The following is a 20,218-nucleotide window of genomic DNA, read 5'->3' on the forward strand; positions in this document are numbered from 1 at the left end:
AGCTGAGTAGCATTTTGAAAGAATGCCGTAAACCTTGCCTACAACTTTGCCACTGCAACTCTAGCTCGGCTCAGCTATCCACCATGGCTCTTAAAACACTGGAGAAAATTGGGAGAAAGGATGGAATTTTTTAACTTGATTTAGTAGAATATATTTTAAAAGATTGGTGGGACAAAATGGAATGTGGTTGCAATGAAGGATGCATCATAAAGTTAATGCTTTTCTACAGTCACTTTATTTAACCATATTGATACTCATGAGATTTTTAAGACTGTGGTGGTTTTCAGCTACTACAGCAATTCTGAATGATTTGAAGCAGAGAAAACATTAACAATTGGCAATGTTTTCTATTTAATATTTGTTGACTTTTTTTGTGAACAATTCTAGCAATAATACTACTGTTTTTGTTACGGTCTTTCGAGTCAAGCTTGACTCCTGGAGACCTGGATAGATCCATGAAATTATTAGGATAACATTTTCAGAAGTGGTTTGCCATTATCCCCTTCCTAGGCTTGAGAGAGAAAGGCTGGTCCAGTTAAGGCAGTGATTTTCAACCTTTTTTGAGCTGCGGCACATTTTTTACATTTATAAAATCCTGGGGCACACCACCAACCAAAATGACACTCTAAGACATTCTCCTCTCTTTTCCCATCCCTGTCTCCTCCCCCCCCCCCCCCGTTGTGTGTGTATGTGTGTGTACACACTCTTGACCCATTTCCAAAAACAGGTGAGGGCTGGGAGTGTTTTCTCTCTTATTCTTTGGGTGCTTTTTATCATATGCTTTAATCAAGAGTCACTTCTCTCTCTCTTTTGCTTCTATCTCTTTCCTCTTTCTCTGCCTCAATCATTTTCTCATTTCTTTTTTCTCCCCTTTTTTCTCATTTTTCTCTCTCCCTTCCTCTCCTTTTCTCTCTCTCTCTTGCTTTTTTTCTCTCTCTTGTTTTCTTTCTCTCTCTTGCTTTCTTTCTCTCTCTTGCTTTATTTCTCTCTCTGGCTTTCCCTCTCTCTCTCTTGCTTTCTTTCTCTCTCTCTCTTGCTTTCTTTCTCTCTCTTGCTTTCCCTCTCTCTCTCTTGCTTTCTTTCTCTCTCTCTCTTGCTTTATTTCTCTCACACACACTCTTTCTTTCTCTCTCTCTCTCTCTTGCTTTCTCTCTCTCTCTCTCTCTCTCTCTCTTGCTATCTCTCTTTCTCTCTCAAACACCACACTGGCAACAGCGGCATCGGGAAGTAGCCACAGGGAGGTGGCAGGGCAGTCAGCTGCGAGCGGGAGCTCCAGGGCGGAGGCACCAAAGGTGGCGGCTGGACGTGTTGCTGGATGCCGTACATGCTGGTGCCAGCCCTGCAGCACCAGCATGTACCATGTCTAGCAACATAGAAACATAGACATGTTGCTGGAACCTGAGCTTCCTTCTTCACGGCACACCTGACCATGTCTCGCGGCACACTAGTGTGCCACGGCACACTGGTTGAGAATCACTGAGTTAAGGCAAGGGTGTCAAACTCACATTGTCATGGCAGTGTCACGTGATGTATCGTGAATTTCTCCTCCTTCACTAAAACAGGCGTGGCCAGCATGTGACGGATCTGGCCCTCAGGCCACGAATTTCACAGCCCTGCGTTAAGATTTCCTCACTCTTAGTTAGCACCTGAACTACCACACCAAAGTGGCCCTTTAACAATACAGTTCTATGTTATGCATTATGCCTGCTTGATTTTAGGGATGAATATGAAGAAGATGGATTTTGTCAACCATATCGGGGAATTGCATGTGCAAGATTTATTGGAAATCGAACCATTTATATGGAATCTCTGCATATGCAAGGAGAAATAGAAAATCAAATTACTGGTAAGTAAATTTTTTGCTTTCTCTTATTCTCAGTTAAATTCACATTGTCCTTGTTACAATTTACAATTCTGGATTTCAAATCCTTAATGTAGCACCTGTTAATTTTACAAGTTCAATGGAATAAATTCCATGGCACTTAACATATATTTAGAAGAAAAAATATATTACTCTTTTTGAAAAGCTACAATGAAAATGAAACTTTAACAAAGATAGTAAAAAAAACCAGCCCTGCATATTATTTTAATTGTATTCTTACCTTTTCTAATGAGCATGTTGAAAAATAACACAGTTATCATAATTTTATTCTGATTTCAACCATGTTTTTAGATTTCAACCATGTTTTTACTTACTTGTGGATCTACAATTGCATAAACTTAATTTTCTTTAAAACATACTTACCAAATAATAATATTAGAGCTCACTTGATACTTAAATCACTCTTTGATTAAGACAGTCCAGTCCAATCCATGGAAAAGGAAGTGGATACTAATATATAAACTGCATTTAGCAGAGTGTTTTGAATACAAAAACAGGTATTTTTTTAAAAAAAAGACCTGGGGTGGCGCAGCAGGTAGAGTGCTGTACTGCAGGCCACTGAAGCTGACTGTAGATCTGTAGGTCAGCAGTTCAAATCTCATCACCGGCTCAAGGTTGACTCAGCCTTCCATCCTTCTGAGATGGGTAAAATGAGGACACGGATTGTGGTGGCAACATGCTGGCTCTGTTAAAAAGTGCTATTGCTAACATGTTGTAAGGTGCCCTCATTCTAAGGAGAAGGGCAGCATAAAAATCGAATAAATAAATAAAAATAAATTAAAAAATAAACAAATACTATTGTGTCTTCATTTGTACATACTGTATGTTCTAATATAAATTTGCTACTATCTCAACTGATTTGGTATTTGTATATGCTGCAGCCGCCTTCACAATGATTGGAACTTCCAGTCATTTATCAGATAAATGTTCGCAGTTTGCCATCCCGTCGCTGTGCCATTATGCTTTCCCATATTGTGATGAGACGTCTTCCGTTGCAAAACCACGAGATCTGTGCCGGGATGAGTGTGAGATTCTAGAAAACGTGCTTTGCCAAACTGAATACATATTTGCAAGATCCAATCCTATGATTTTGATGCGGTTGAAGCTGCCGAATTGTGAAGATCTTCCCCTTCCTGATAGCCCTGAGGCCATCAACTGTATCCGTATTGGCATCCCTATGGCAGATCCAATCAATAAAAGTAAGTGGCAGTTACGTTGCCTTGTATGTGAGTTATCCCTAAAACAGATCAAGGGTACACAGTTGATAGAGTCTAGTTCAGTGATGGCGAACCTTTTTTCCCTCGGGCGCCGAAAGAGCCTGAGCGCATGCTATAGCGCATGCCTGAGTGCCCACATCCAGAGATGGGCTATTGCCTGGACGGGGGGGAACGCAGCGGGGTAGCGAAAATGGAGCTCCACTTTGCATTGAAAGATGTTGAAAGAAAATGCATAGGCCACGCCCACAGTGTGGTAGTAAAAATTTGGTAGCCCTTCACTGCCCACATCCATAATTCAATGGCTGGGGAGGGCGAAAACAGCTTCCCCCACCAATGTGAGGCCCTCTGGAGGCTGGAAACGGCCTGTTTCCCAACTTCTGGAGGGGCCAGTAGGCTTGTGTTTCGCCCTCCAAAGGCTTTCCTGGAGGCAGGGGAAGGTAAGAATAACCTCCCCTATCCCCACGGAGGCTTTTTGGAAGCCAAAAATGTCCTCCCAGAGCCTCTTTGCAAGCCAAAAACCAGCTGGCTGGCACACACATGCACATTGGAGCTGAGCTAGGGCAACAGCTCACGTGCTAGCAGATATGGCTCTGCATGCCACCTGTGACATAGGTTCGCCATCACAGGTCTAGTCTGAATATTTTGTTTGTTTGTTTGTTTATTTATTTATTATTTTGTCCAATACACAATGATATACAATGAAGCTTATAGAGATAGAGTAAAGAAGATATAGGAGATATAGGAGAGACTATAGTACAGGGGACGGAAGGCACTCTAGTGCGCTTATGTACGCCCCTTACTGACCTCTTAGGAATCTGGAGAGGTCAACCTTGGATAGTCTAAGGGTAAAGTGTTGGGGGTTAGGGGATGATACTACAGAGTCCGGTAATGAGTTCCACGCTTCAACAACTCGATTAGATAAGCACTACCATCATGCAGCAGCTCCTTGTTAGAAGAACACTTTTTAATATTTTAAACCAGCAGCTATTTTTATATTATTCTGTTCCATTTAATATCTGATATCTCATGATTTGTTCATTAAAATATCTTCTAGCTATTACACTGAAATAAACACTAGTGCCATTGTCACTTTGTAAGGGAGATATATGGCATAAACATTTAATTAAAAAATAAAATTTGTTTATCGTACTCCAGTTACTATGCAGTATGGCAGTCCCAAGTTGTGTTACTGGCCTTGATGTTGAGTGAAGTTTATGTTAGCTCACAAATAAGTTAAACAAAAATAATGTCAGGTGGCTTTATTTCTAAATTAGATTAAGTCACATCATGTCTCCTGCCAAGATAAGGGATAAGTTTCAAATTTTTGAGGAAGCTTTGAGTTCTTTTGCATATTTCTTAAAACTATTTTAAAGAAGTGTGTAACTTTTTAAAAGAGTATTGTTACATCTCCGTATGTAAGACTGAATTAATTTTCAGGTCATAAAAAAGGAGAAAGAAAAGAAAATCATCCATAGAGAATATTTAATACTGTACAACTTGTCATTTCATATACATACTGTAGATGCAAACACTCCACAGCCTGCACTGGCTGCCGATCAGTTTCCGGTCACAATTCAAAGTGTCGGTAATGATCTATAAAGCCCTACATGGCATCGGACCAGAATATCTATGGGACCGCCTTCTGCTGCACAAATCCCAGCGGCCGATTTGGTCCCACAGAGTTGGCCTTCTCCAGGTCCCATCAACTAAACAACTAAACATCTGGTGGGACCCAGGGGAAGACCCTTCTCTGTGGCAGCCCCGGCCCTCTGGAATCAACTTCCCTCAGAGATTCGAACTGCCTGTACCCTCCTCGCCTTCTGCAAAATGCTAAAGACCCATCTCTTCCGCCAGGCGTGGGGGGATTAATCTCCCCCCCTTCTTCTCCGACCTCTATATTGATTAGCTGGACCGAGTGTGTATGATTGTGCAGTTAATGGGTTTTTATGACAATGTATTTTAATTTAGTTTTAAATTTTAATGCTAGATTTGTATTGTACTGTATTGCTGCTTTGTTGTGAGCTGCCCCGAGTCTTCAGAGAGGGGCAGTATACAAATCTAATAAATTCAAATTCAATTGCCATTCTCCACCAGTTAGTTAGAACAGAAGAAGCTTCTTGGATGAGTAGTGAAATATTTTCAAGGGGAAAAAAATAACCAAGGAAGTGCAGTTGCCTTCTGAAAGGCGGGGAGGGCTGAGGATGGGAAGCACCTTTGGGGAAACCATGACCTGGATGATTGAGAATCTCTATAGACATGTGTGCACAGTGTTCTTTTAATGCATCACAGAAAAATGACCTTTCTGTTACAGATCACAAATGTTTCAACAGCACAGGAGGGGACTATCGGGGGACCATTAGTGTAACCAAATCTGGACGACAGTGCCAGCCATGGAACTCCCAGTACCCCCACACCCACACTTTCACGGCTGTCAGGTATCCAGAGCTGAATGGAGGCCATTCCTATTGCCGAAACCCGGCCAATCAGAAAGATGCGCCCTGGTGTTTCACCTTAGACGAAAATCTCAAGTCCGAACTTTGTGACATCCCTGTCTGTGGTAAATATAACGAACTCTTTTTTACAAAAAATGAAATGAGATTGTTTGTTGTGTTTCGCTGTCGACTGCAGTTCCAGAGCCAAACTATGTGGCACATTCATCCCATGTTTATAGAATTGACTTGCCCCGACAATTTTAATTTGGAATAAAAGTGCAGCTGCAGAATTTAAATACAGTCCCTGTTTATGGACCAAATTGATCCTCTTGGTGGTCTTCTGTTTGGTGGCTACTTGCCATTTAAAGGATGTGTTTTCTAATGGCCTCACTTGGCAGGAGGGTAAAAGGCCAACAGGAAGAAAAATTCCAAAAACCAGCAGGGGCCCGTACTCCAGATCTGGAGCATGTGCAGATCTAAAACTTTTGCCCCAAAACAAAATTCTTTGGCTCAGCATGCTTATTTGAACAAATGACTATTGTGTGAAACATGACTCTAAATAACCATTATTTTGTCTGAAATGTTATTGAGAGCCTCTTATTAAGTGGTTAGAAAAATGCCAGCAAGGTTTTTGGAAAAATGACAGCAATACATCCCAAGCACTTTCTGGTAGCTGTGCAGAAGTAACAATTTAAAATAGAAACATAGAAACATAGAAGTCTGACCGCAGAAAAAGACCTCATGGTCCATCTAGTCTGCCCTTATACTATTTTCTGTATTTTATCTTAGGATGGATATATGTTTATCCCAGGCATGTTTAAATTCAGTTACTGTGGATTTATCTACCACGTCTGCTGGAAGTTTGTTCCAAGGATCTACTACTCTTTCAGTAAAATAATATTTTCTCATGTTGCTTTTGGTCTTTCCCCCAACTAACTTCAGATTGTGTCCCCTTGTTCTTGTGTTCACTTTCCTATTAAAAACACTTCCCTCCTGGACCTTATTTAACCCTTTAATATATTTAAATGTTTCGATCATGTCCCCACTCTTCCTTCTGTCCTCCAGACTATACAGATTGAGTTCATGAAGTCTTTCCTGATACGTTTTATGCTTAAGACCTTCCACCATTCTTGTAGCCCGTCTTTGGACCCGTTCAATTTTGTCAATATCTTTTTGTAGGTGAGGTCTCCAGAACTGAACACAGTATTCCAAATGTGGTCTCACCAGCATTCTATATAGTGGGATCATAATGTTTTTAGGGAGTCAGAAAAGTTGTCTAATGGATTCAGAGGAAGAGTGTTTGATGATTTAAAAAATTAGCGTAAGATAAATATTTCAATTGAGCTAAGCTAAGGAGACCAGGCCTTTTAAAAAAAGGGGAGATGAGATTAATCATTGAAGTAAGATACCATTTTTGAAACAATTATTTCTTGAATCAGCCAGAATTGTATAGTGTCATGTAGTGTGATAAGTGATTAGCCGCAGTTTTAAAAAGTGAAGCATGACATGGATTCCAATAACATGCTTCAGTATCTAACAATGACCACTGGATGACCACTAGTGATATTCATCTTGTGGTATCAATAATTTTGCAAACTTGACAGATCTAAGAAACTAGGGTTTTTTCCTTGCAGGTCAGGATTATGAACCAAATGAAACCATAAACTATAAAATTTAATTTGAAGAACAACTTAAATTAGAAAAATGTGATTCAACCAAGCAGGAGGCAAAGTAATTATAGAGATTGGGGAGCATTAAAGCTTGCAAATAAAACACTGCTAAAATATAAAGATTCTTATTTTATAAGAAAAAGGTTTAGGACATCCTGACTTGCCTTTGGTGTAGACCTTGTCTTATGTCCTATGTTTGCCCAATTAGAAAGGACCAAATTGCTGCCAAAGTTCAAATATCTTGACTTATTCTTATTGGCAATGATGCATTCAGCCATTGTGAGGTTCTTCTGTTGCTTGTGTCTTTCATCATTGTGACCTTTGGTTTCTTGTCTTGGAAGCTCACATTTCTTCAGATCTCTTGGGAGTTCATATCTTCTTTTCCTGTTTTCCTGACTTTGCACATCAAAATATCTTATGGTAGTGCTCAAACTCCCACTCACTGCTTTTAGCAGGGCCTGAACTACCCAAATGCTCAGATTGTTGTATGAAATGTATGAAAACAGAATAGATTTATCTGTCTGCAGAAGCAATCATCTTCCCAGGATGGAGAGCAGTGGAAGACTCTTTATATATATATTTCCAGGATGTAAACATGACAAAATGATTCTTAATCATCCGAATTTGAGAATTGTCCTGGGGTGGGGTGGGGGAAATAAAAGACCAAAAATGCTGGGTTTGGGTTGCAACTCCATATGTAAAAATTGCAATTAGGAAAAAAATAGATTTGAGAATTGTGTTGCATTTGATTCTTAGGAATGAAATTCTGCCTCAAGATGTATAATGTAATACAGAGCCTCTTACCTTCAGGTTTTAAAATGTATTTATTTATTTTATTTTATTCCTATGCCACCCTTCTCCTGAGACTCAATAGTATCTATTGGCACTTGTGATGTAATACTATTTTCCATGTAGTTTTTACTTGAAGGATCTGAAAAGCATTCCATCAACTTTTGTTCCCTGACAATATTTGTTGCCAGTACAGTATTTTTTTAAAAAAATAAATTACAAAATTCACTCTTCAAGTAAGAGCTTTGCAGACAGAAACAGCCATTTATGTATTGCACCATTGACATTGTGGTTGAACATTTTTCTAATGTTACTTACATGAACCCACATTCTGCAAAGAAAGCTGATTTTAGTATTGCAAAGCTATCATTGGCCTTTAGACAAGCAATAATAGAAACCTGTTGTTCTATAATTCCTAAGGATTCATGTTTTTGTCCCTTGTTATATGGCTGATTGCAAAACAAATACCCCCAGTTTGTGGAAATAGGTATTGTTTTGATTAGCTTATCTCACTTTATACTTAGCAATTCTTTATTGTGGAAAAACACACAACAGTGGCATGGGTCAAACCTTTCAGAGATGCTTAAAATGTAACTATAAAGTTGGTGCTTGTTAGTAATGCTAAAGGTGCTCATTGAAGTTTATTGCTTGAAGGAGGGTTGTTCCTGAATAAGCTAAGATTTCCCAGTTGAATTTATGGCTACCTGTAGATAGCCATGGATTGATTGATTTAAATGGGGTCAAACTTGATAACCCAAAGGTCACAAGCGAAAGAACCTCTGCTATTGTTTCTGCTGTTGCTGCTTGCTCAGGAAAGCATGAAAATACGCAGTAGGCTTCATACATATTTATATACAAAAATTCACTGTTTATAACAATCTCATTTTTAAAAAGTCCTCCTGCTTTTCCCCTCTCCTCTACTTTTTTTCCTCTGAATTTAGACCCAAAGGACTCCAAGGAAAAGAATAAAATGGAAATCCTTTATATTCTGGTGCCCAGTGTTACAATTCCTCTGGCTATTGCCTTACTGTTTTTCTTCATCTGTATTTGCCGAAATAACCAGAAGTCATCTTCTCCACCTGTTCAAAGACAGCCGAAGCACGTCCGAGGACAGAATGTAGAGATGTCCATGCTCAATTCCTATAAGCCAAAGGTACTGTGAACCAAGACTGATGCATAAAAATGAAAAAACCCTTTGTTTTAAGCTCAAACAACCTTAGTTCCTTGAGGGCTCTGCCATTCTTAATGAGCATACCTATCTGGGTCCATTTCACCATTTGATGGAAATCACTCACTTATTGTTGTCTTGTCTTTGACTGTGATGTCAAAAGTTTTTTTTAGAAATTTAATTTAATTTTAATTTAATTGTTTTGTCAAGTACATATCGGTGGTATACAAATACAGTATATAACAATGTTTATATACATGATACTAGTAAAATAGAAACATTAGGACAGGGGATAGATCGTGATTGAGCAAAGAAAATAAATCCCCCAAATTTTGAATACAAAGGGGTTAGGTAGGGCTATCCAATCTGCTCAGCAAAACCTGGGGCAGCAAAGAAATGTAGAGAGCAATTCTGCTGGCATTTTGTACAGTTTTGTAGCCCTCGTGGTAAGCCCATTTGAATCCTATCAGAGTAGATACACATAATTCTAATGTTACGCTGGTATCTTAAGCACAACACATCAGAGAGTAATCCCTAATTTAATGTGTACTTCCTATACATTTAGGATTTTTCCCTTAATTATCCCCCTCTGTATCATAAATTGAATCAATTGTTGTCATTAATGTAATAGACGTGACTGATAAAGATAGAGTGGTATAAACTCCCTTTGTACTTGGTTTTCTTTGGCACAATGTCTCCTCTGTTTTTTTTTATACTTCTATGCATCTTGTACACCACCAAGTGACAAATACCTGTCAAACAAAAGCTAAGCAGATTTATAACTGCTTAACTCCAAATGAACCCCCTTCTGCCCAATTTTATGACTTCATTTTCTTTCAGTTTTCCACCAAGTTGGTTAAAACAGACAGCCCTGCTTGAGGTCAGACAGAGGTCATTTCACTTTCATTACTAAAATATAATTTACAATATGCCAGACCTAAACAAGTTTTAGCCTAAAGGATTTGTATAATATAAACCATCTGCTTTGCAATAATACATCTAATTTCCCACTATCCTGCAGTAAGATAACTGCCTGTTCAAATGCCACTGCAATATATTAATTCACATAGTATTTATCTAAAACACATAAAATGATCAGGAAAATTGCAATTTATTTTATGTGTCCCACTTTCAATTACCTTTCCTTCCTTCCTTCCTTCCTTCCTTCCTTCCTTTTCATAGTGAATTATAAATGAAATAAAAGTGAAGGGTTAGTTACATTCCTAAGGTCTGTGAGCATTCAGCTCAACATTCCTAGTATATCTGGCGGAAAATATTTATTTCTAACCAAAGGAAGCCAGTGACTTCAAATAGGGCAGTGATGGCGAACATTTTTCCCCTTGGGTGCCAAAAGCGTGCACGTGCCCACACCCATAATTCTATGCTCATCCCCATGCATGTGTATGCAACACCCCCACACACACACACGCTGTCCTGCCCTTGCGCATGCATACACAACCCCTGCTCCCCCATTTCCCAACTTCCAGTGGGCCCGGTAGGCCTGGTTTTTTGCCCTCCCCGTCCCTCTCAGAGGCCAAAAACGCCCTCCCCGAGCCTCCATGCAAGCCAAAAATCAGCTGGCCAATGCACACATGCACACTGGAACTAAAGTAAGGCAACGGTTCACATGCCGGCCGATATGGCTCTACATGCCACCTGTGAACTACATCATGGAAATAGGGTCACTCAGAAGAATGGCGCCTTGCCATTTTCCCCCTTTTCCTCCGCAACTCTGCTATAAGTTGTTGAAAAATATTGGGACTGGACTTCCACTTGCCCAGTGGTTTCTCCCTTCTTCCCAGCAACCTTTTAACAACCACAGATAGTTTTCAATTTATGACCAGAACTTCCATTGCTTAAGTCAGTGTTTCCCAACCTTAGCAACTTGAAGATATTTGGACTTCAACTCCCAGAATTCCCCAGCCAGCGAATGCTGGCTGGGGACTTCTGGGAGTTGAAGTCCAGATATCTTCTAGTTGGCAAGGTTGGGAAACACTGGCTTAAGTGATGCGGTCCTTATGTGAGTTGCATCTGATTTTATGATATTTTTTTGCAGCAGCTAATCACTGCAGGCATTAAGCCAATTATGGTGGTTATTAAGCAAATCTGACTTGCCCCATTGGCTTGGCTTGCCCCTTGTGGGGTCACAAATGGTGATCACATGGCTCTGCAAAACTGCAACCATCCTAAATATATGCCAGTTCCCTTCCATCCAAATTTTTATCATGTAACTGCAGGGACTCTGCAGTGGTCGTAAGTGCAAGAAGTCGTCATAAGTCATCTTTTTCAGCACCATAATAACTTTGAATGGTGATTAAATGAATGGTTATAAGTCAAAGACTACTCGTAGACTAAGGGAGAAGGAGGGGAAGTGCTTCCAATGAATGTGCAAGATTCTATCCAAGTCAGCTTTGCCTTCCTTTTGTCTTATTGCTAAGGGGATAGAAAGAAAAAAAGCTACAAGCGCATCTTGAATAGGGACCCCTAGTCCAGGGATTCCCAACCCCTGGGTCGCAGCCCCCTACCAGGCTGTAACCTATTTGGAATTGATTGGCCGGAACATAGTGGTGCTCAGCAGCCCGTGCGGTTATGTACTCCGTTCCGGTAGGAAATTTCAGGATGCGTATGCAGCTGCGCATCCCCGATATGTGCATGTGGACCCCTGTGTGAGGTTTTGCTTTTGCACATGCGCAGCAATTCAATTCGATTCAATTTATTAGATTTGTATGCCGCCCCTCTCCGAAGACTTGGGGCGGCTCACAACAGTAATAAAAAAAGTATAACAATGGAACAAATCTAATAATAAAATATATAAAAACCTCAACAATTAAAAACCATACAGCACATACACATCAAACATGAAATATAATAAGCCTGGGGGAGATGTCTTAGTTCCCCCATGCTTGGCGATATAGGTGGGTCTTAAGTAACTTGCGAAAGACAAGGAGGGTGGGGGCCGTTCTAATCTCTGGGGGAAGTTGATTCCAGAGGGCAGGGGCCGCCACAGAGAAGGCTCTCCCCCATGTAGAGAGTGTTGCAGTAATCGAACCTCGAGGTGATAAGGGCATGAGCGACTGTGAGCAATGACCCCCTGTCCAAATAGGGCCGCAACTGGTGCACCTGGCGAACCTGGGCAAACGCCCACCTCGCCACAGCCGAGAGATGGTGTTCCAATGTTAGCTGTGGATCGAGGAGGACGCCCAAGTTGCGAACCCTCTCTGAGGGGGTCAATAGTTCCCTCCTCCAGGGCGATGGACGGACAGATGGAATTGTCCTTGGGAGGCAAGACCCACAGCCACTCCGTCTTGTCTGGGTTGAGTTTGAGCTTGTTGACACCCATCCAGGCCCCACCAGCCTCCAGGCACCAGCACATCACTTCCACTGCTTCGTTGACGGCAAGCGAAATATTGTATGACGATGCTCGCACGAGCGAAATTTCACAATTTTGGCTGGCTTTTTTTGCTTCTGTGCATATGCTGGAGCCAAATCTTGGCGAAAATCGCTGAAATCACTCGCCCATGTCCTCATGCAAGATTTCGCTTGCTGCGCAAAACTCACAATGATGAGCGCACGTGCACCCGCTGGACATGTGGGCGCCCGCAGCAGCCTCGGAGGGCGTACTTGTAGCTCCGATGACGAGCAGTCCTTCACTGCCAGAGCGTGTGCATGCAATTCAACTTGCGTGAGCAACAGGAAATCACACGTGAGCGCCCACCACTTGTGCAAGGGCTGTGTGTCCCAGGCTGCTGCTTGTGCAACTCAGTTCCCCTCCCCCTCCCCACCATCCAGATCACCAAGCCACACAGATTGGGGACCACTGCCCTAATCCTCTTTGTTTCCTATCAAATAAGGAGGTAATGTGTATTTGGGGAATAATAATTATTATTATTATTATTATTATTATTATTATTATTATTATTTAGTAGATTTATATGCCACCCCTCTCCGAGAACTTGGGGCGGCTCACAACAACATAAACAGTGTACAAATCCAATTTTAAAATGCAATTTAAAACCCTTATAATAAAATAAAATAATCACACAACCAATCAAACCATACACCAGCCTTGACAATTGGTGTGTGTGTTAGTTTCCCCATGCCTGGCGGCAAAGATGAGTTTTTAATAACTTACGAAAGGCGAGGAGGGTGGGAGCAGTCCTAATCTCTGGGGGGAGTTGGTTCCAGAGGGCCGGGGCCGCCACAGAGAAGGCTCTCCCCCTGGGTCTCGCCAGACGACATTGTTTCGTCGGCGGGACCCAGAGAAGGCCCACTCTGTGGGACCTAATCAGCCGCTGGGAATGGATTATGTATGGCAAGGGGCAAGATGTTGATTCATCATTCTAGATATATTTGAGGTCAGCGCGCATCCACACAAATTGGCAATCCAAACTACTGATGAACAACTTGTGTATTCCCCACAGCTAAGAAAAATATGCCTACCCAAGATAATACTTTCCTTGAAAATTTTGCCTTTTAAATTAAAGCTTATATAACAGATTGTGAAGTTTTCGTGACAAACATTGTACTTTACTTTTTTTATTATTATTATTATTTATTCCACTTCTATGCCGTCCAATAGGACTCAGGGTGGCTTACAAAATAATATAATAAATACAAAAAGATGCAAGCAATAAAAAGAAATCAAATATAATATATCTAAAACTAAACCCCGTAATAAAACCTATGTGTATAAAAAAACAGTCATAATCTTAAGCATACACACCATTTACACACTTTGGCCACGAAAGATGTACAATTCATGGCCCCCAGGCCTGCCAATAAAGCCAGGTCTTCGTGGCCTTCCGGAAGGCCAGTAGGGTGGGAGCAGTATGGACATCGGGGGGGTAGTTATTATTATTATTATTATTATTTATTAGATTTGTATGCCGCCCCTCTCCGTAGACTTGGGGCGGCTCACAGCAATGATAAAAACAATATATAATGACAAATCTAATAGTTAAACTCTAAAATAACAATAATAACATTTTAAAAGTCTAAAAAACAAGAAACCCCAATATATAAAAAACATACATACAGTCATATCATACACAGAAAACTACATAGGCGGGGGAGATGTTTCAGTTCCCCCACACTTGATGACAGAGGTGGGTTTTAAGGAGTTTACGAAAGGCAAGGAGGGCGGGGGCAGTTCTAATCTCTGGAGGGAGCTGATTCCAGAGGGTCGGAGCTGCCACAGAGAAGGCTCTTCCTCTGGGTCCCGCCAAACGACATTGTTTAGTTGACGGGACCCGGAGGAGACCAAATCTGTGGGACCTAACCGGTCTCTGGGATTCGTGCAGCAGAAGGCGGTCTAGTCCGGTTGGTTCTATAGAGCCAAAGACATTTTTCAATGTTTTCCAATACTACCATATCTAAGACCATTCAAAGGGCAATCTGTCTGATTCAAAATGATATTCATGTATTTTCTTCTTTCTAACAGAGCAAAGCCAAGGAGCTTCCTCTTTCCGCCGTCCGGTTTATGGAAGAGTTGGGTGAATGTGCTTTTGGAAAAATCTATAAGGGACATCTTTATTTGCCAGGAATGGACCATGCTCAGCTAGTCGCAATAAAGACCCTTAAGGACTGCAATAACCCACAGCAGTGGGCAGAATTCCAGCAAGAAGCCTCGCTGATGGCAGAATTGCATCACCCAAACGTTGTTTGCCTTCTTGGAATTGTGACACAAGAGCAACCAGTCTGCATGCTCTTTGAATATATGAACCTAGGAGACCTCCATGAATTCCTCATTATGCGATCTCCACATTCAGATGTTGGATGTAGCAGTGATGAAGATGGTACGGTAAAATCCAGTTTGGACCATGCTGATTTTCTGCACATAGCTGTCCAGATTGCAGCGGGAATGGAATATTTGTCGAGTCATTTCTTTGTCCACAAGGATCTGGCCGCCCGCAACATTTTAATTGGAGAACAGCTCCACGTGAAGATTTCCGATTTGGGACTGTCAAGAGAAATCTATTCGGCCGATTATTACAGAGTTCAAAATAAATCCCTCCTGCCCATTCGTTGGATGCCGCCAGAGGCAATTTTGTATGGGAAATTCTCCTCTGATTCGGACATCTGGTCCTTTGGTGTCGTCTTGTGGGAGATTTTTAGTTTTGGCCTTCAGCCCTATTACGGATTTAGTAACCAAGAAGTCGTTGAGATGGTCCGGAAACGACAGCTTTTGCCATGCTCTGAAGACTGCCCTCCCAGAATGTACGGCTTGATGTCCGAATGCTGGCATGAGTTGCCGTCTAGGAGACCCAAATTCAAAGATATCCATGCCAGACTGCACTCTTGGGAAGGGATATCCAGTCATACTAGCTCTACTACGCCTTCTGGTGGAAATGCTACCACTCAAACTACATCTCTCAGCGCAAGCCCAGTGAGCAACCTAAGCAATCCCAGGTACCCTAACTACATATTTCCAGCACAAAGTATGCCACAGGGCCAAATAACTGGATTTCTTGGCCCACCGTTACCTCAAAACCAGCGATATATTCCCATTAATGGGTATCCGATACCCCCTGGATATGCTGCTTTTCCAGCTGCCCACTACCAACCTGCAGGTCCACCAAGGGTCATTCAGCACTGTCCTCCACCCAAGAGTCGTTCACCAAGCAGTGCAAGTGGATCCACAAGCACTGGTCATGTGACCAGCTTGCCTTCTTCAGGATCCAACCAGGATGCCAATATCCCCTTGCTGTCTCATATGTCAGTGCCAAATCATCCCGGTGGGATTAGCATCACTGTTTTTGGGAACAAGACTCAAAAACCCTACAAAATTGACTCCAAACAACCATCTTTAGATTCTAGTATTCACGGGCATAATGAAACTGTGATTTCGGCAGAGATGTAATAAATAAGAGAGACCTTTGTAAATGAATCTATTTACAATATGAACTAGACGTTTTTTAGAGATTTATATTCAAATATTTTATTGGAGATTTTTTTTTCCAGCTGTATAAAGAGGTGTTTGCAATAAGTATCTTCTGTGAAGTTCTTACAGGAAGTGCCATTCAAATTTTTTTTTAAATGTACTAACACTCAACACTGTGGCTGCAAATTTATTTTACAAAATAGTAAAGGGCAAAAGTATTTCTGTGTTTTAAGAAACATATTTAATCATGGGTTTTTTTTAAGTGAAATGTTTTCTGTCTCAGCAGTTTGACTATTCTGAACACATGGTGATGAAATGTTAGGAAAATTAATTACACTTCTGTAGGATGAAAATTTCGCTATTGGTCTCATGCTATACCCAAATGCATATTCCATTAAACCAAAACATCTCAACCTCATCTGCTCCCAGAATTCTCCAGCCAGCATATCGACACAGCTTAAAACTTGCTGAGTTGAAAAATCTTGAGTCGGACTACAGCCAAACATTCTGCTGAATTCATGCAGTGCACTAAACTAAATTCATGAAGTGCTTCTTGATTAAGCCACAGTTGCCTGGGTTCACACAAAATATTAAAGCATAAATTAGGATTTACAAACCACAGGCTAGAGATCAAAAATACTTAAGAACATAAGAAGAGCCGTGCTGAATCAGGCCAAAGCCCATCGAGTCCAGAATTCTGTGTCACACAGCGGCCCACCAATTGTCCATGGGGATCTTGAGCAGAAAGAGAAGGTAAAACCCTCCCTTTCCCTTGACCCCCAACAAATGGTACTTAAGGGAATCCTGCCTGCCTCAACTAACATAGAGGCAGCACTTGGACATCCGTTTCAATAACCACCAATACACTTGGCATCCACGAATCTGTCTAATCCTGCCTTGAAGCTATCAAGACTGACAGCTGTCACCACCTCTTCTGGAAGTGAATTCCATAAACCAACAACCCTTTGAAGAAATATTTCCCTTTATTTGTCCTCACTTTCTTACCTATGAGCTTTAGGGAGTGCCCCCTTATCCTAGTATTGTGTGATAGAGAAAAGAATTTTTCTCTATCCATCTTTTCTATCCTATGCATGATTTTATACACTTTGATCAAGTCACCTCTTAAACGCCATCTTTCATGGCTGAAGAAACCAAGGCCAAGTACTTCACCTACTTACTTAGCTGTCTGAACTAAGTCATTGGCAGAGTTCACATTGTGATAGACCACAATGGGTTTGTTAGTTTGGGCTTAGACATTGAGATTTTTAAATGCCGAGGCTTAGCATTATGTTTGGTTTACATCATTGTAGCTTGTTAACAAATTAAACTAGCAGTGTTTGAAGGCTGTCAGTGACTAGTGACAGTGACTGTAATGTGGTTTACATTGACTTACAAATAGCCCTTGAGTTACAATTGCTCATTCAATAGCCATTCAAACATGTGACAACTCTGAACAAAGGGGACTTACAACATGTCCTCAGAATTCTGCCATTGCAGCACCCTTCCAATCACAGGATTGCAATTTCCAATATTCCCTGCCAGCTTCCCCACAAGCAGGAAGTCAGAATTTGCAGTCCTGTGAGGCTCTCATTTAGTGGCCCACATGATTCCCATTTAACAGTGGCAACTGAGATGTCATTACGTGATGCAGTCATATGACATCATGCTTTATGACCACCTCACTTAATAATGGCAATTTCAGTCCCCATTGCTGTCGTAACCTAAGGACAATCTGTATTCTGTATTTGAATCCAGGCACTATATTGTTTTTAATATTGGGTTGGCATTCCCCAAATTGGATCTTTTTCAACAGACCATGATTTAATTAAATCATGATTTACTACCACAGCTAAATCGGGCAAATGACAAATGTCATTTTTATCTTATGCTTTGATACTTAAGGGGAATTCATTTAATTTGTGTTTTTTCTTTGAAGCATCCATATTGGAAATTAAAATGATATTCAATATCAAACAATTCAAATATGCTTAGCCCAGTGGTTCTTAACCTTGTTTGAGGTACCAAACCCACCAGTTTCATATGCACATTCACCGAACCCTTCTTTAGTGATAAATCAAATATGATTTTTTTCCAAATTCAAGACATAGGTATATATTTTTTTACTGGTACACAAAATGAACCGTGCATGAACATCACCTTGATCAAAGAACAAAACCAACACAGTGCATGAACTCACAACAAATTACATACCTGCATGTCATCACAAATTCCGTGGTGGAGGCTCCGCCAAACCCCTGAGACCGACTCACCGAATCCCTATGGTTTGATAGAACCCCGGTTAAGAACCACTGGCTTAGCCCCATGCTAAGCTATAATGTTTTTTTAGGGTTTTTCCCGCAGCAATTTGTAATCTCTGGTTTGTGAATTTTGGACGTATGATCTGTGAATCTTATGGTCCCATTTGCCAATTTTCAAAAAACAGTCTCTAATGATAAATCTCCAATCATTTATAAGACTCAAAATGAATAATTTTGTATTAAGAAATGTGTTCATAGCAGAGTAAAGCAAAGAAGACATTTAAAAAGAAAAACCTTCATGAAACTACATACACTAAATGAATGAAAAATATATTTCTTAATTTTATAACTGTAGTTGCAATAGAATTTTGTATCCTTTTGTTGCTATGCAACCCTTTAAATATTTCAATTCTTATTTTATAATAGACAATCAGTTTTCCCAATAATATTTATTATTTCAATTAAATCAGTAGCTTTTCTAGTGTTATACCCCTGAAATTCTACATTCCATTAGATGTACACAATAATTTTCTAGAAATTGCCTATAATTTTTGTATGTAATTTCAAATAATATGAATTAGAATTATTTTTTACTAAAAAATATGACCTTTGTGTTATTGAAATTTATGCAGATTGAAACAATCAGAATAATTTGAAACCACTGTAAAATTGTATAAATTACAGCTTCTCGGAAATTTTAAAAATTTGAACAGATTGTGAATGGATTATGTACATGGTCTTTCAGACACTTGACGTAATTTTCTTCTTTTTGCACAAAAAATGTTTTTGTATAGCAGAATTGAAAATACATCTTGCTTTTCATTTTTTGGTTTATTTCTCTTTTTTTCTTAATGAAGATACCTTGAAATATAGAATGACTTGAGGAACCCTTTTGATTTTATTTGGTGATTTTCACTGCATGCATTTATTTACTGTATACCTTTATAGATTGTTTTCATTAAGATTATTGCACTAAAGCATGAATATGTAATAAGACATGGCTATTTTATACAGACATTAATTGCATTTTTGTATCTTGGACACTAGAGTAATATTAAACACTGATTATTTTAAACCACTGGTTTTGAAAAAATGGCTAAGGTAAAGATAGAATGTCTTGGGGAACATAATATAACAATCACACCAAAGAAGTTCATTACATCTTTCTCACCACTGGCTTCCTTTAAATATCACATAAGACAGTTGTCCATTGATTACTCTTAATTTGAAAATGTACTTTCTTAATAAGCATATCATTTTAGATATCAAAATACTACGTTTTAAAAAATAATGCTAGAAAACAATGGCTACGAAAGCCACACTATGTAAAAAAACCCCTGTAGATGAAAAAATTTTACTGCCCTGTTCTCAAAGGTTTCACAATAGATCTGTTTTTAATCTTTTGGCAAATATGCATACAATAAAAGAGATTTTGCAATTTATAACCATCAACCCCGCGGAAGTCAAGAAGATACAGAACAGAAGCTTTGATACAGGTGCTACTTAGAATAAGTAATTTGTCCTCTTTTCTTGCCAGTAGTCTAAAACGTTTGTGGTAATTAATATATGAATAGGAGTTTGTGAAAAACTGGCCATAAGCTTGAAAAAAAGGAAAAAAATGCATTCTCACCTCTGGAACACCCAGATGGTATGGTTATTTTTGAGTTTTTTAACAAATAAAAAGCTTATTCATTAATGTTTTTTCATTATCTCGCTGAAATAGTCCTGGCATAAAAGTTTAGAAAACTGTACTTAAATGTTGTATAAGAGATTTTAAACAGGAAAAATGGTGAACAAGCCGGCCAATTGTCTTTCCTGAAGGAAAACTTTGTCATTAGCAGACATACCATTTTTTGGCTTCATGACACAAAATTCAGTTTGTTAATAAACTCTAAAACAGCAGCAGAAATTCCTAGGGGAGA

At 39.9% G+C, this 20,218-nt stretch overlaps 1 protein-coding gene across 2 annotated transcripts in view; it reads left to right on the top strand.

Moving 5' to 3' along the window:
• ROR1 (receptor tyrosine kinase like orphan receptor 1) overlaps positions 1 to 16,215 on the top strand; it is a 231,913-nt gene extending 215,698 nt beyond the window's left edge. For both annotated transcript variants that reach the window (XM_070746072.1, XM_070746071.1), the window contains 5 exons: positions 1,719 to 1,846; positions 2,764 to 3,081; positions 5,411 to 5,656; positions 8,932 to 9,143; positions 14,599 to 16,215. In XM_070746072.1, coding sequence (XP_070602173.1) covers positions 1,719 to 1,846; positions 2,764 to 3,081; positions 5,411 to 5,656; positions 8,932 to 9,143; positions 14,599 to 16,017 — 2,323 coding nt within the window. In that variant the 3' untranslated portion in view covers positions 16,018 to 16,215. The remainder of the gene's footprint in view (positions 1 to 1,718; positions 1,847 to 2,763; positions 3,082 to 5,410; positions 5,657 to 8,931; positions 9,144 to 14,598) is intronic.
• The last annotated feature ends 4,003 nt before the right edge of the window (positions 16,216 to 20,218 follow it).

Source organism: Erythrolamprus reginae, chromosome 3 (assembly GCF_031021105.1).
Source record: "Erythrolamprus reginae isolate rEryReg1 chromosome 3, rEryReg1.hap1, whole genome shotgun sequence".
NCBI lineage: Eukaryota > Metazoa > Chordata > Lepidosauria > Squamata > Dipsadidae > Erythrolamprus > Erythrolamprus reginae.